We start from the raw sequence: 16,424 nt of genomic DNA on the forward strand, positions 1-16,424 counted from the left end.
GGCTTTCCCACTTCAATCAATGTACGGGCCAGCTCAAACCAGACAGCCCTTTACTGAGGCTGCATTTCCAGGGGATTCTAGATTATGTCAAACTGACAATGAAAACTAACCATTACAAGTAACTCCCTTCTGTAAGTCCCCAGGAACTCGCCCATCACAAGGAATGCGGATGGTTTTCCTAGCCACAGTTGGGAATCAGAGACCCAGAGATGGGCAGTAATATCCCCAGGGTCACACAGCAAAGAGTAGAGGAGCCTGGTCTAGAACCCTATTGGTGAGATATCTGGCCAGGCCATTTTTTTTGAAAGTCAATTGGGCTGAGGTTATAGCTTAGCTAGCTCAGTGCTTGCCTGGCATGTGCAAAGCCCTGGATTCCATCCCCAGAGAGGCAAGAGGAAAGAGTGTTGCTGAGATGGCTCCAATCTATACATGCCCAACCCTTCCCTCAATCCTTTGCATCCCACACCCTGAGAATGAGACCTTCAGTTGCTTAGCAACTAGCAGAGCCTTGGAGAAAGGACCCGGAAATAGCTTAGGAGGCGGTTCCCTCTGTTAAGATAGAGGTCGAGTGTGTGAGTGTGTGTGTGTGTGTGTGTGTGTGTGTGTTCTACTTATTGCCTCCAAATCATGCCTCTGCCCTACCCCTAGCACACAAGAGGACATGGCTTTCTGGAAAGCTAATTTTCCACGTCACCTTGGGCAGACCTTGGGATCAGTATTTCGAGAACAAAGGAGAGGTGCTCCTATTGAAACTACCTCCTGCAATATTAGCTTTGGGAGAGTTAGCCAGATGCAGAAAAGACTGAAACTACACCCAAAGTAGGAAGAGAATGAAACTGGAGAAACCCCCATTCCTGCAGGATTGCCTTGGACGCAGACTGGAAGTTAGAAGTATACTGAACAAAGCCAGAACGGTGCCCTGGGCTACGGCTGGTTCAAACTGAGCCCGGTGGCTGGAGATGCAGCCAAGATGTTAAGCACTTACCTGGCAGGTACCAGGTCCTGGGTTCGAATGCCAACACTGCAAGCAAACAAAGCAGCTGAAGCTGGACTGGAAAGACGGTTCAGTGGTCAGGAGAACCTGTCTGTTGCTCTTGCAGAGGACCCAAGTTCGATTCCCAGATGATGGCTCACAACTCCCCACAAACCTAGTTCCAGGGGATCTGATATCCTCTTCTGACCAACTCGGGCACTAAGCACACATGTGGTGCACATACATACATGCAGGCAAAACTTTCACACCTAAAAGAAAATAAGTTCCTAATATCTTTTTATTTTAATTGGCTTTGTTTTTGATTTTCCAACCTGGAGTTTCTCTTTGTGTAGCCCTGGCTTTCCTGGAACTCTCTGTAGATTAAGCTGGCCTCCAACTCAGAGATCTGCCTGTTTCTGCTTCCCAAGTGCTGGGACCAAAGTCATGAGTCACCGCATACCCAGCAGTATCTTTAAAACAAAAAAATGGCTAAAGCTGTAACTCAGTGGTAGACTGCTTGTCATTTATGAAGTCCTGGGTTCCATCCCAGCACCAGAAAATAGGATTTTTAAAATTTTATATTAATAGGCTCGATAGGCATGGTCGTGCATGCCTTTAATCCCAGCACGCAGGAGGGAGAAGTGGCAGATCTCTGACTTGGAGGCCAGCCTGGTCCACAGAGAGAGTTGTAGGACAGCCAGGACTGAACAGAGTAACCCTATCTTGAGAAAAATAAAACAAAACAAACAAGCAATCAAAAAAAAAAGACAAAAACAAAAAAATCGTTTGTGCTCATTTATTTATTGAGTTGTGTGTGCATGTGCCATAGTTCCGGTATGCAGAGGTCAGGGGACAATTTGCAAGAGTCGGTTCTCTACTTCTATCACACGTGTGTGTGTGTGTGTGTGTGTGTGTGTGTGTGTGTGTGGTGTTTGTGTTCTGAGCTTTGAACTCTAGCCAGGCTCAGTGGCAAGTGCCTTTACCCTTTGGGCCATGTCACTAGCTTCATAGAAGATTTTCTCTTAAGGCATTCGGGACTGGAGGGGCTGGAGCAGAGCAGATAGAGCGCTTGCCTAGCATGCACAAAGCCTTGGGTTCCATCGCCAGTACTGCATAAACAGGGTCTGATGGTGCAAGCTTGTAAGCTCCAACATTTAGGAGACTGAGGCAGGAGGATCAGAAGTTTAAGGTCACACTTGACTACACAGTGAGTTGGAGGCCAGGCTGGGCTAGGAAATCTTGTCTAAGGAAAAAAAGGTGAAGGAAAAACAAAATACAAAGATCTGGCCTGCACCCACCCACTGTACAGATGGGGGAAGACTAGTGTGAATTACATTCATGTCCTTAAGTGGTGGTACCCGCCCCTCCCTCTACAGCGTGAGAACAAGCGGATTAGAGCCGCGAGTGGGCCCTAAACCTCCAGGATTAAGTCACAGAGAAAGAGCTTAGCCAATGGCCGAGAAGTGAGTGACCACCCCACCTTGTGATTTATCTGTCCCGCAGGACCTGTGTCATGTCCTCCACCGTGAACAACGGGGCTACCGGCATGCCAGCTCCACCGGATGCTGCCAATGGCTTCCCGCAGCCCGGCGCCTCGTCCGGGTCCTGGCCGCGCGCGGAGGAGGAGCTGCGCGCCGCCGAGCCCGGCTTGGTGAAGCGCGCGCACCGGGAGATCCTGGACCACGAGCGCAAGCGACGCGTGGAGCTCAAGTGCATGGAATTGCAGGAGATGATGGAGGAGCAGGGGTGAGTAGGGCGTGGCGGGAGGGGTGGGGCCAAAGGAGATGTGGGTGGGGCGAGATCAAACTGTTCAGCACTTGGCGCTGGAGCTGTCAGAGGCGGGGCTAGGGCGTGGTGAGCATGGTGGGGCGTGGCTAGGGCAAGGAGTTACGGTAGAGCGGTGATTACGCTTGGGGACTTGGTGCAGCGTGGCAGGGCAGAGACAGACTGGGGAGTGTTTGGATTTCGTAGCCCGAATCAGAGCAGAATGGGGCGGGGCGAGACCAGAGACGGAGTACCTGGTGAGGAGGAGTTAGAATAGGGGCGTGGTTGGGATGTGCTTTGTGCTTGGAGAAGTGGGAAAGGGCGGGGCCCGACAGGGGGTATGGTTGGTATGTGGTTGAAATGGGCACAGCCAGTCTAAGCAGCGGTCCAGCATGCACTGAGGCTGGGTGCGGAGGAAGGGGCGGGGCTAGGCATAGCGTCTGGCAGGAGTAAGGTAGGATAAAGCCAGAGCAAGAGTGTGGATGTAAGTATGGAGACATGGGGAGAATGGCGGAGTAGGGGTGTAGCTAAACTCTCCAGAGGGGCGCCTAGACAGAGAATGGTCAAGCTTTACTTCCGGGAGGAGTGCGAGGCTATTTGTTTGAGAACTTGGCAGTGGTAGAGCTGTGCCCAGAGACTTTGTGTGGCAGAGTAACTTGGGGTGAGGACGGGGTGGGTGGAGCCAGGACTGAGATGGGCGTAAGCTTGGGTGCACTCTGGAGTTTGGTACACCACCAGGGTTTGGGGGAGCTGTGGAGCGCGACTGTTCTGATTGAGAGGACCTGACCTGTATGTGATGGAGCTGTACCCAGGATATTGGTGCAACAGGGTGGGGCGTGGTCGAGACCGGACTGAGCAGGGAGATTGGCCCTGCATGGTGAGTGGATCTAGAAGCAACATTGGAATGTGGCCAGGGCCTGATCCAGCCTGTGGCAGATGCCACTTCTGATGAGGTTGGTTGAACATTGAGCCTAGTCTGCAATCCTGACCTTGGCTGGGTCAGAAAAAGGTTGGGCAGAGCGAGGGCAGAGTTGGAATAGGGTTGAAGTGTTCAGGGAGAGCTGGGTGCCTCATTTGGAGCCTGGTGCTGAATCTGAAAGGTACTGGGAATCAGCAGCCTAATCCAGCAAGGAAGCAGGGTCTGGACTAGCTAAGTGGAGCCACAAAGCCAACTTTTCATTTATTCTTTAGTTCAGACAATCCAGAAACCGTCTCTGACGCTCTAGACTAGGCTCTAACTCACAGAAGCCACAGGGATACGTGCCCCATGCCCCGGATGCACACACCCAGTGTTGAAAGCATAAAGACGAATAAACTTAAATGACAACTCAAGGCCCCCATTTCCACAATCTATAAAATGGATAGAGATGCCGAGCTAGTCAGGGAAGAAAACACAGGGGTTTTTCTAAGTAACCAGGCTTCCTGCAAAGTCTCCATGACCTTTAAACTGTGTTTTCCCCTTAATCTAGTCACTGAGATGGATGGTCCTGGGCTCAGAAGTCACTCATGTCCTCAGTCACACGTGTGGGTGCGCACACATGCGCGCACACAGACACGCACATACACAAACATGCATGCACACATACACATTAAATAAATAATAATTTACTAACCTGGAACTTTGCTATGTAGACCAGACTGGCCTCAAACTATGAGATCCCCCAGCTCTTCCTTCTGAGTGCTGGGATTAAAGGCAACTATGCCTGGCCAAAAATAAATGAATAAATTAAACTTTTAAAATCGTTTAGTGCTAAGTGAATTTAGTGAGACATCGACACTCCCAATGGATACAGGCCTGAATATGGGAACCTGCCTAGGATCTATAGGCTCCAGAGAGAGCCCTTGGCCCCTTAGGAGACACTTCAAGTTTCACTAAAACCCAGGCCTTGGGCTGGGGATGAGGGTTAGCATCACCTAGTGCGCCTAAAGCCCTGGATTCCGTTTCCCTACAATCTCAGCGTCACAGAGGGAGAAGCACATAGGTCGGGAACTTGAGGTCATTCTTGACTACATGGCCAGTTTGAGGTCAACCCGGACTATGTGATAACCTGTCTCAAAAACAAAGACCCAGGGAATGATCCCAGCACACAGGAAGCAGAGGCAGGTGGATCTCTGTGAGTTCAAGGCCAGCCTGCTCTACAGAGTGAGTTCCAGGACTCCAGAGCTACCTAGTAAACTACCCTGTCTCACAAACAAAACAAAACAGAACAGAACAAAACAAACAAACAAAAAACAGCACTTGCTGCTCAAGACATGAAAAGAGAGTTACGAGCCCCCACTTCAGAGGACTTAGAAAAACTCCAGCTCCAAAGAGTCTAATGGCTTCTTCTGGCCTCCGTGAGCACCTGCACATATACATTAAAACACACATACATTTTTAAAAATAAGAAATATAAACATTTTAATTTTTAAAGATTTATTTATTTATTTTATGTATATGAGTTCTCTGTCTTCACACACACCCAGAAGAGGGCATCGGATCCTTTGACAGATGGTTGTGTGCCACCATGTGGTTGTCAGGACTTGAACTCAGGACCTCTGGAAGAGCAGCCGGGGCTCTTAACTGCTGAGCCATTTCTCCAGCTCTCTAAACATTTTTAAAGAAATTGGGGGTGGGGATGCCACAACATGGCAGACAGACTATCAGGTTCCGGGGACTGAACCCAGAGAGGGGGGAGGGGGAGGAGAGGGAGGGGGAGGGGAGGGGGAGGGAAACTTCAGCTCTAAGTAACTTTGAGGTAGTACAGAGCCACAGACAAGCTAACATAATTACTAAAGAAAGGAGCACTGCCAAGATCCAGAAGATACAGGTTACTATGGAAACATAGTTGGTGACACCCTCCATGGTAGGGTGTCCTCCCTTCTGTCAATACACAATGTGTCAAGTCCTTGTGTTCACCCTTGGGTCACTACAAGGTGATCCTAGAAGTTTATGGGTCAAAAGATGTACTCAAAGGCTGGGACTGTAGTTTGGAGGTAAACTGCCTGTCGAAAATCACCCAGTAAGAGGCTGGGTTCTTGGCTGAGTGGTCATTCACCTTTGCCTAACATGTACAAGACCCTGTATTCTATCCCCCAGAAACCCCTTTTTAAAAAACCCACATAAATAAAGGACATGTTTGTTTGGGTTTTTGCTTTAAAAACAACTTTTGAATGCTATAGGGTGGTGGTGCACACCTTTGATTTCAGCACATGGGAGGCAGAAGCAGGTGGATCTCTGAGTTCAAGGCTAGCCTGGTCTACAGAGCACATTGCAAGACATCCAGCGCTACAAAGAGAAACATTGTCTTGACAAACAAACAAACAAACAAAGTTTGAAAGCTAAATTAATCTTCTATAAAATGTTCGTTGAGGAAAATATCAATAAGAAACAAGAGAGGGAAAGGTATACCGTTTCCATGGACAGGCTGAGTGGTTGAAGGCTGTGCCTGCTGTAGGAGTAGGTAGTGGGTCCTGAGCAGAAGGCAAAGCAAGAGAAGACCCCTCCCCCTCCCCTTCCCTCCCCCTCCCCCGTTTCTATTCTCTCACTTTGTCTCCCATTCTAAAGAATGAAAACCCTGGAGGTCATGACCCAAGACTCACTCACTAACAGCCACAGACACATCAGGCATGAATTGTGAGTGCACAGTCCTGAGGGGCAGCCTGTGAGTCCAGCACCGAGACCCTGGGGCAGGAGTACTAAAAGGGAGAGACCTGCATTTCAAGTGAGTTACAGGCTAGCCTGGGCTACGTAGCAAGACTCTGTTTAAAAAAGGAGTTTGGAGAGATGGCTCAGTGGTTAAGAGCACCATCTGTTCTTCCGGATGACCCAGGTTCGATTCTCATCACTCGCACTGTGGTTCAGTTTTCACTCACTGTGGTTATGGTTATCTGTGACTCCAGTTACAGGAGATCTCTTGCTCTGTTCTGGCTTCCTTGGGTACCAGGCACACATGTGGTCCACAGATAGACATACAGACAAAACGTGTATCCAGGCCGGGCGTGGTGGCACACGCCTTTAATCCCAGCACTCGGGAGGCAGAGGCAGGCGGATTTCTGAGTTCGAGGCCAGCCTGGTCTACAAAGTGAGCTCCAGGACAGCCAGAGCTATAAAGAGAAACCCTGTCTCGAAAAACCAAAAAAACAAAAAACAAACAAACAAACAAACAAAAAAACGTGTATCCATCAAGTAAGAATTAAAACTTTTTATAGTTTGTATGATGAGCTTAATAATAAACAGAATTAAGAAGAGAAGGAGGGGGCTGGAGAGATGGCTCAGTGGTTATAAGCACTGACTGCTCTTGCAGAGGTCCTAAGTTCAATTCCCAGCAACCACATGGTGACTCACAACCATCCACAATGAGATCTGATGCCCTCTTCTGGTGTGTCTGAGGACAGTGACAGTGTAGTTATAAATTAAATAAAGAGAGAAAAGGAGGAAGGGAGAGGGGAGAAATATAAAATACAGAGAGAGAAGAAGGAGGGGAGGGAGGAAGAAAGGGAGGGGAAGGAAGGGAAAGGAGAGTACTGAATGAAAGCAGAAGGTGGGCAGAGAGGCTTGGGGGGGAGGAGGGCGGAGAGGCGTGGGAGTGGCGGGAAGGGAGGTCGAGGGAGAGGGTTCATTGAGATAGAATAAAAACCTACGAAAAGTAGACACCACTGGAGTGTGCGAGTGCTGGAGAGCAGGCAAAGTGCACTGAGGAGAGACCTGAGGTGGCCGTGAAATCCTTATGCTTCCTCCTCCCCACAGGTACTCAGAGGAGGAGATCCGGCAGAAGGTCGGGACCTTCCGGCAGATGCTGATGGAGAAGGAAGGCGTACTGACCCGGGAGGACCGGCCTGGGGCCCACATGTGAGTATTTGCCTGAGTGACAGTAAGGGAGGGTGCATCTCACGCTGCAACTGGATGGGGACGAAGGGGAGGACTTGTCCCGATGCACCATTAGGAGATGGGCTGAGTGAAGGAGATTTCATGAACTCTGCCCACTGGAAGCTCTGGCCTGGCCTAGAGTACAGAGTATGCACAACTGAGGATCCCTGAGGGCCATTTGCTGCCCACCTGGTTCCTGTTTATGGGCTACGAGCCAGGCGACTTCAGAAATGTTCAGACTCCCAATATTGCAACCAACTGACAGTATGACCACAGGCAAGCTACAAGTTAGTCAGTGGGTCGGTTATTTTTACCTGTAAAATGAACTCCAGGATAAGCATGTGATGTGTCCTAGATTGTACAAAGCCAAATGTGAATGTGCTGGGGGCGTGGCTCAGTGGTAGAGCCCCTGCCTAGAATCCCCCAGGGAGGGACTGGGGTGTGGCTCAGTGGTAGAGCCCCTGCCTAGAATCCCCCAGGGAGGGGCTGGGGTGTGGCTCAGTGGTAGAGCCCCTGCCTAGAATCCCCCAGTGAGGGGCTGGGGGCGTGGCTCAGTGGTAGAGCCCCTGCCTAGAATCCCCCAGGGAGGGGCTGGGGGCGTGGCTCAGTGGTAGAGCACCTGCCTAGAATCCCCCAGGGAGGGGCTGGGGGCGTGGCTCAGTTGTAGAGCACCTGCCTAGAATCCCCAAGGGAGGGGCTGGGGGCGTGGCTCAGTGGTAGAGCCCACTGCTGGGGGCCGTGAGGGGGTGCTGGTGTTTGGTGGTAGAGTGTTTGTCTTGAACCCTCCAGCATGACTCTGGGGCTCAGCCTTAGAGTACTTACAGTCCTAAATGCAAGCCCCAGCACAGGAGAAAAAACTGTGTAGAAAATGGAGTGGGCTGAATTGGAGAAATGGCAAAGGGTAGCCCAGTGCTCTGCCTGACAATGTACTCAGCAAATCCTACAGGACACATTCAGAGGGTGTCCACCTCGCTGACGAACTCTTCCCCAATCAGCACTGAGGCTGTGAGAGAAGCTGGAGAAAGACTCCTGGCCTTTCTCTCAGCCGTGGGCCCAGCTCAGCAGCAGACACCTTCCTGAATCTGCAGACTTTTGTCCACTTTTGTTTCACGAAAACCTAATCAATGATTTTAGCTTCGGAGACAGGAAGATTGTTACGCTACCCAGTGAGTTCAAGACCAACCTGGGATATACAAAAAGACTCTGTCTCAATCAAAAGAAAACACTCTCCAAGGCTCTATGAGCAGCTGGTGGCTGCTAGGAAAGAAACATTTTTTTTAAACATTTATTTACTTATTGTATGTGCACGCGTGTGACCGTGAGTTAGTGTACATGCATGCCAGGGTGTGTGTGTGGAGGCCAGAAGACAACTTCCGGGAATCAGTTTACTCCTTCTACCGCGTGGTGGTTACAGATTGGACTGACGTCATCCGACTTGGCGGCAAGTGCCTTTACCCACTGATTCATCTTGGTGACCCATAGGGAAAACCATTTTCTTTTCTTTCTTTTTTTTTTTTAAATGAGGGAACATTTTTTTTACATATAAAACTTTTTTTTTTTTTTTTTTGGTTTTTCGAGACAGGGTTTCTCTGTATAGCCCTGGCTGTCCTGGAACTCACTTTGTAGACCAGGCTGGCCTCGAACTCAGAAATCCGCCTGCCTCTGCCTCCCGAGTGCTGGGATTAAAGGCGTGCGCCACCACGCCCGGCTTTAAAACTAATTTTTTATTACATCTTTTCCTCAATTACATTTCCAATGCTATCCCAAAAGTCCCCCATACCCTCCCCCCTACTTCCCTACCCACCCTTTCCCATTTTTTTGGCCCTGGCGTTCCCCTGTACTGGGGCATATAAAGTTTGCGTGTCCAATGGGCCTCTCTTTCCAGTGATGGCCGACTAGGCCATCTTTTGATACATATGCAGCTAGTCAAGAGCTCCGGGGTACTGGTTAGTTCATAATGTTGTTCCACCCATAGGGTTGCGGATCCCTTCAGCTCCTTCGGTACTTTCTCCAGCTCCTCCATTGGGGGCCCTGTGATCCATTCACTAGCTGATTGTGAGCATCCACTTCTGTGTTTGCCAGGCCCCGGCATAGTCTCACAAGAGACAGCTATATCTGGGTCCTTTCAGCAAAATCTTGCTAGTGAATGCAATGGTGTCAGCGTTTGGATGCTGATCATGGGATGGATCTCTGGATATTGGCAGTCTCTAGATGGTTCATCCTTTCGTCACAGCTCCGGAAAACCATTTTCTTTAGTGGCAGAGCCACTGTTAAGTTATTCTGCAAATAACTCTCTCTTGGTCCTGTGTACAACCTTAATAAAACAGATTGGGTCAAAAAAAAAAAAAAAGACATCAGGTTCTGGCGAGACAGCTCCTCAGTTAAGAGCCATAACTGCTCTGCGGACCAGAAGTCAGTTGCCAGTTTCCTTGTTGCGCTGCCCACAACTGTCTGGAACTCCAACTACAGCGATCCAAAGTCTTCTGGTTTCAGGATCCTGCACACGTGTGGCGTCCATTCATACACACACACACACAATCACACACACACACACACACAATCACACACACACACAATCACACACACACACACAATCACACACATGCATGTAAATAAAAATGGCAAATATTTTAAAATAGTTTCTAAGGCAGGGTGGTGGTGGTGGTGCCTGCCTTTAATTTCAGCACTTGGGAGGCAGAGGCAGGTGTATCTTCGTGAGTCTGAGATCAGCCTGGCCTGAGGGGCAAGTTCTAGGACAGCCAAGGTTGTTACACAGAGAAACCCTGACGAAAGAGAGAGAGAGAGAGAGAGAGAGAGAGAGAGAGAGAGAGAGAGAGAGAGAGGAAGAGAGAGAAGGAAAGAAAGAGAATGATAACAGTGATTGTGTGTGTGTGTGTGTGTGTGTGTGTGTGTGTGTGTGTGTGTGATGTATCCCAAGATGGTCTGGTTTGCTCTGTAATTGAGGATAACCTTGAACTTCTTTTATTCCTTTAAAAAAAAACAAAAAACAAAAAACCAGTTTGACCCATACCTTTAATCTCAGCACTCAGGAGGCAGATGCAGGTAAGACCGGTCTGGTCTTAGGGAGTTCCAGGATAACCAGAGCTACATAGTGAGACCCTATCTCAAAAGAGACAGAGACAGAGAGACAGAGACAGAGACAGACAGACAGAGACAGAGACACAGAGACAGAGAGAGACAGAGAGACTGAGAGAGAACATGAACATGAGCAGATACCCACGGAAGCCAGAAGGGAGCATTAGATTCTCTGAAACTGGAATTGCAGCCATTTGCCGTGAATGCTAGGAACCAAACTCAGTCCTCTGCAAGAACAGCAAGTGCTTTTAACCACCAAGCCATCTTTCTAGCCTGACTTTGAACTTGTGACCCCCCTGCCTTCACCTTCAGAGTGTTGGGATTACAAGTATACACTATCATGCTCAGTGTATGTCATGCTGGGAATAGAATGCAGGGCCTCATACATGCTAGGCAAACGTATGTTTAATCCATGTGACATTCATTCCCAGCCTGAGAACGGGGTCGTTGCTGGTTATCCTTGTGATCTCTAATACAGTGTGGCTCTCCCAGTTTTTTGCACGAAGCTCCTGTTTCATCATAAGGGAATTGAACCAAAAGTCTCTAAGTACAGACAATAGCATTAAAGACTGGGTGTGCTGGCACATGCTTGTAATACCAGCACTTGGGAGACAAGAAGTAGCAGTTCAGCACTGTGGGTGGCAGAGAGGTTCTCGGGGGCTTGCTGGCTGCCATCTTAGCTCCAGGTTCAGTAAGAGACTCTGACTCAAGAAAATAACAGTGATAGAGCGGGATGCTGTTGTCTCCTCCTACCTCTGCACCCATGCACTTGAGCACCAACACCCCCCTACACATGTACACACACCCCACAGGCATATACAGCACACACACTCACACAGAAAACAGCAATAAAGGCGTTAATAAAGGAACTGCAACAACTACACCAAGATGTGCTCAGCAGCCCAAAGGCCGGCAGCTATCCGTGGTGCTGAAATCAAGCTTGTTCTTAGGCCTGACACATACATAGGGGTGAGGCAGGGTTCGCCACAGCCTGGCCACACACTTTCTATGGACCTGGCATCTGAGCCAGTTTTCACATCTTTGATGTATAGGGGAAAGAGACAGATGCTCCATCCACGTGTCAAAAGCTCTAAGTTTAAGGTGAGCACCCTGGCCTCTGGCTCCCTGCTGCACCACAGTCCTAGCTGTGACTGGGCAGACCCTTGATTTCCCCAGCTCTTCACAACTTTACATTTAAAACGAAGGTAGGATACCCACCTCCTAGGCTCGTTAGCCTGGAGATGAGTCCAATGATAGCGCACTTGCCTAGAATCCTCCATGAAGCGCTGGATGTAGAGTGTTTGCCAAGAATCCACCTCTCCACCCCAGGAAGACTCTGGGGATGTGGCTCAGCTGTAAATCCCTTGCATAGCATGCAGGAGGCCCTGATTTCTATCCCTAGCATGAGAAAAACATAAATAAATGGTGAGGATTAATCCCCAGCACACGGCAAATACACATCACTGACAGGTGGCCACCGACATCACCTACATGACTCCTGTGCTCAATTGTCTTCAAGAATTGACTCCAATTAGCAACTGCTCAATTTCTGTTGACTTCTAACATGGTTTCTCTGCCACAATGAATTAAACCTCTGATACCTGCCAGGCGTGGTGGCACACACCTTTAATCCCAGCACTTAGGAGGCAGAGGCAGGCGGATTTCTGAATTCGAGGCCAGCCTGGTCTACAAAGTGAGTTCCAGGACAGCCAGGGCTATACAGAGAAACCCTGTCTCAAAAAAACAAAACAAAACAACAACAACAACAACAACAAAAACCCTCTGATACCATTTACAAAACAGCCCAAGTCACCTGTGTCATGTACTTTGACCACAGGTCTGGGGGTTCCCTTCTGCCTGGCTGTCTCTGTGTGCCTGCCAAGTCTAGGTTTTCCCCAAGACCCTATAAAGCCCTGAGTCCCCCGCATTTATGCCTTGGCCTCCATTCTTGACACTCCACAAGTTGCAGACTAGTGTTTTGGGAGCATTTTAGGTAAGTTCTCTACCACATAAATATACTCTTACCCCCAAATTTGGAAGCCCCTACAGTTAACAAGAGTAAGTGTCAAGCCGGGCGTGGTGGCGCACGCCTTTAATCCCAGCACTCGGGAGGCAGAGGCAGGTGGATTTCTGAGTTCGAGGCCAGCCTGGTCTACAAAGTGAGTTCCAGGACAGCCAGGGCTATACAGAGAAATCCTGTCTCGAAAAACCAAAAAAAAAAAAAAAAAAAAAAAAAGAGTAAGTGTCAGGAGAGTTGACTCAGTGGTTGGGAGCACTTGTCATCTTCCAGAGGACCCAAGTTCAATTCCTGACACCCACATGGTGGTTCACAGCCATCCCCAGTTCTAGTTCCAGGAGATCTGATGCCCTCTTCTGAGTTTTGTAGGCTCCATGTAGGTGCTCATGTAAGCAGGCAGACAGGACACTCACACATAAAATAAAATTTGAAAACTTTTTATAAACAATGAAGACAGATCCAGACTGAAGGGGCCCCACCCTGTGGGTCTTTGGGGTCATTATGAGTTCATACTGGCTTCACAACAGAGGTGGGATCACACTTAGGGAGTGGTCCCTCTTTGCCTGTGTGTTAACTGAGAAGAGTGATCGCTTCCTGGGGTAATCTTCACTCCAGACTGCCATCAGAATATTGTCTTGCTGCCATATCTAGAAATGACCCTACAAAAGCCAGAAGGCAGGAAAAGGCTTTGGACAGAGACAGAATGTGTTTGGAGATGTTTTCCTTCAGATGGTGGATCCCCGGGGTGGGAACATGGTGTGTTCGTTACCTGTCCAGACCTGTGGTCAAAGTACGCGACACAGACAACACAGGCTGTCTTGTTAATGGTATCAGAGGGTAAATTCACCGTAGCAGAGGAAGCATGTTGGAACTGATGGCACACATCACTGCAGCCAGAAACTGCCAGAGACACAGAAAGGGAGAAGCACAAGATATGTCCATCAAAGACATTCCCCACAATGCTGCCCCACTTCCTTCAACTGGCCCCACCCCCAGAATTCCACCACCTCCTCATAGCCTACCTACACATACACACACACACACACACTCTACCCTCTGTGTGTGTGTGTGTGTGTGTGTGTGTGTGTGTGTGTGTGTGTGTGTAAACGTGCATGTTCCGTGCCATGCATGTGGAGGACAACTTGCAGGAATGAGTTTTCTCCTGCCACCATTTGGGCACCGTATGAACTCAGGTCATCAGGCTTGGCTTCTGAGCCACCTCAGCAGCCAGCTGCTCTGTTTCGAAAGTTTCCTGCTTATATAATACACCAAAGTGTTTGGGAAAGCAGGCTGACAGAGGCAATATTTACGAGCTACTTCCCAACACAGTGTGAACAAAGTCTAGTCATTCTCCCGACACATCTAATTTTAGACGTGGTGTGGCCTCTCTGAACCTCATCATTTCATCTGTAAGATAGGAACGTTAATGATGGTTCTTGTGTCAAAGGCTTGTTCTGAATATTCAATGATTAAATGGGATAAATACATGGAAAGCACTCGAAATACTGTCTGGCACCCGCACTAGCAATTATCATAATAGACATAGGATCAATGTTTGCCCCGGGCTGGGAGGCATGGGATAAAAGAATGCAGATGCAGTTCTTTCCTGTTCCTGCCACCATTCAAGGCCTGTGTGAGGCGAGCGCCATGATGGCTGAGTGGACGGGCAGAAAGGGAAGACCCTTTGCCCAGAATCCCACCATGATCGCGGCTGGTTGGACCAATAGGCTCCTGGCTAAAGAGAAACAAAAGCAGTTAAGTGACCAGAGTGTCGGCACACTAGCCAGTGAGGGGACTTAGCCAGTGATGATCTGAATCTGATCCCTGGAACCTGCAGAGTGGATAGAGAGAATAAAATCCAGGGAGTCATCCTTGGACCACTACAGACACATTGTAGCACACATGCTCGCTCACATAATGCACACACTCACACACTACACACTCAATAAATAGATAGATGGAATTTTAAAATTACCCCCCAAAAGTCTCTTTTTGATTAAAAAAATGGTATAAGGAACATCCAGTGAGGGGCAACCTTTCATGTGTGTGTGTGTGTGTGTGTGTGTGTGTGTGTGTGTGTGTGTATGTGTGTGTGTGTGTGTGTGTGTGTGTGTGTATGCCTGTGTGTGTACATACATGTGGCGGCCAGAGATCAACATTGAATACCTTCCTCAATTTCTATCTACCTTATTTTCTGAGACAGGCTCTCACTGGCTTGGGAGCTCACCATTAAGCTGATCTGGCCAGCCAGCACATTCCAGAAACCCTCCTGTCTCTCTTTCCTCAATGCTGGGATCACATGGGCACATCACTACACCCAGATTTTTACTGGGGTGCTGGGATGAAGCTCAGATCCTCTCACTTGCACAGGCTGCACTTTATCAACTAAGCCATCTCCCTGTTCCCCCTCCATTTTTAGTTCCATGTAGCCTAGACTGGCCTCCAACTTGTTGACCTTCACCTCCTGATCCTCCTGCCTCCACTTCCCAAATGCCAGGATCCGGGGTGAGCGCCACTGAATCTGGTCTCGAGACACCTTTTCATTTCATAGCCAACTGCCTGTGCTTGAGCCGGTCACCTCTATGGTGGGATGACACTCCATCCTCCCACCCCCATAGACATATTCCATCGGTGTAATGAACCATTAACGAGGTAACAAACTTGGGTTTAAGAACAAACAATGTTAAGGAAGCCTGGCCATGCAGCATGTGAAGCCATAGCCACACAAGTAGTAAGTTAGAATGTGCTGGTGATAAGTAGGTGTGGGGCGATGGCTCAGTGGGAAAATGCTTGCTTAGAAGGAGAGGCGCTGCATTTGGGTTCTCCGCCCTCACATGAAAGCCATGTGCATAGTGTGCATCTGCAAGCTGAGCCCCTGTGGACGCTGGGGCCTTGCTGGCTAGCTAGTCTTGTTGCAACAGTGAGAGAGACCCTGTCTCCAAAACTTAAGGTGGAGGTGGGGAACAAGGGAGGCTGGAGAGATGGCTCTGAGCACAAGTTATTGTTGCAGAGAACCAGGGTCCACTCCAGTACCCACATAGTGGCTCACAACCACCTGTAACTCCAGTTCCAAGGAATCCAACGCCCTCTTCTGGCCTGTATAGGCACTGCATGCACATGGTACACATACACTTATACAATCATACCTATAAAATCGATTTCTTCAAATAAAGCTGAGAGTTACCGAGGAAGGTACCCTGAAGATGGAGCCATCAGAGAAGGGATGTGCAGGGAACAGGGAAGAAGCAGGGAGCAAGGCATGCATGAAGGATATCAGTGGCCAACCTAACCCAGCAGTTACAAAGCCTGGAAAGGTCCTCGATTAAGTAATGCTCAAAGGGAGTAATTTGATTTTGTATCTAAGCTTCATCATGCTCCAGTCTGAATCAACTGAGGCTCCCTCCTCCCACCAGCTCGCCCACACAACTTAGATGTGATGTCCCTACATTTTACAGCCTCACTAAAGACTGTATTTTACACGTCAGGCATTTGTGTGGCTGAGGAGCTGTGTGGGATGTGATGGACCTAGGACTTCAAGGGGCTGGACATTCCAGCGGAGGGAGACAAGGGCAGATGGAAGGAAGCCAGCAGCTTCAGGATGAGGACGAGCAGGGAGATTTGAGTTAAAGGAGGGGGATGCTTGGTTCTGTGCAGGCAATAGGATCACATTAGTCTCTCCAGCGCTCCCCCCAAAAGCTTCCCAGATATCCATCCATGTGTTGGCC

General features: G+C 49.1%; 1 protein-coding gene across 2 annotated transcripts in view; it reads left to right on the forward strand.

The window, feature by feature from the left end:
- Positions 1 to 16,424, forward strand: part of Srrm3 (serine/arginine repetitive matrix 3) — a 68,614-nt gene that overhangs the window by 26,167 nt on the left and 26,023 nt on the right. For both annotated transcript variants that reach the window (XM_085837285.1, XM_085837284.1), the window contains exons 2-3: positions 2,477 to 2,719; positions 7,467 to 7,568. In XM_085837285.1, coding sequence (XP_085693411.1) covers positions 2,487 to 2,719; positions 7,467 to 7,568 — 335 coding nt within the window. In that variant the 5' untranslated portion in view covers positions 2,477 to 2,486. The remainder of the gene's footprint in view (positions 1 to 2,476; positions 2,720 to 7,466; positions 7,569 to 16,424) is intronic.

The sequence above is a fragment of the Mus caroli genome, unplaced genomic scaffold (genome assembly GCF_978045245.1).
Source record: "Mus caroli unplaced genomic scaffold, Mus_caroli_1 scaffold_4, whole genome shotgun sequence".
NCBI lineage: Eukaryota > Metazoa > Chordata > Mammalia > Rodentia > Muridae > Mus > Mus caroli.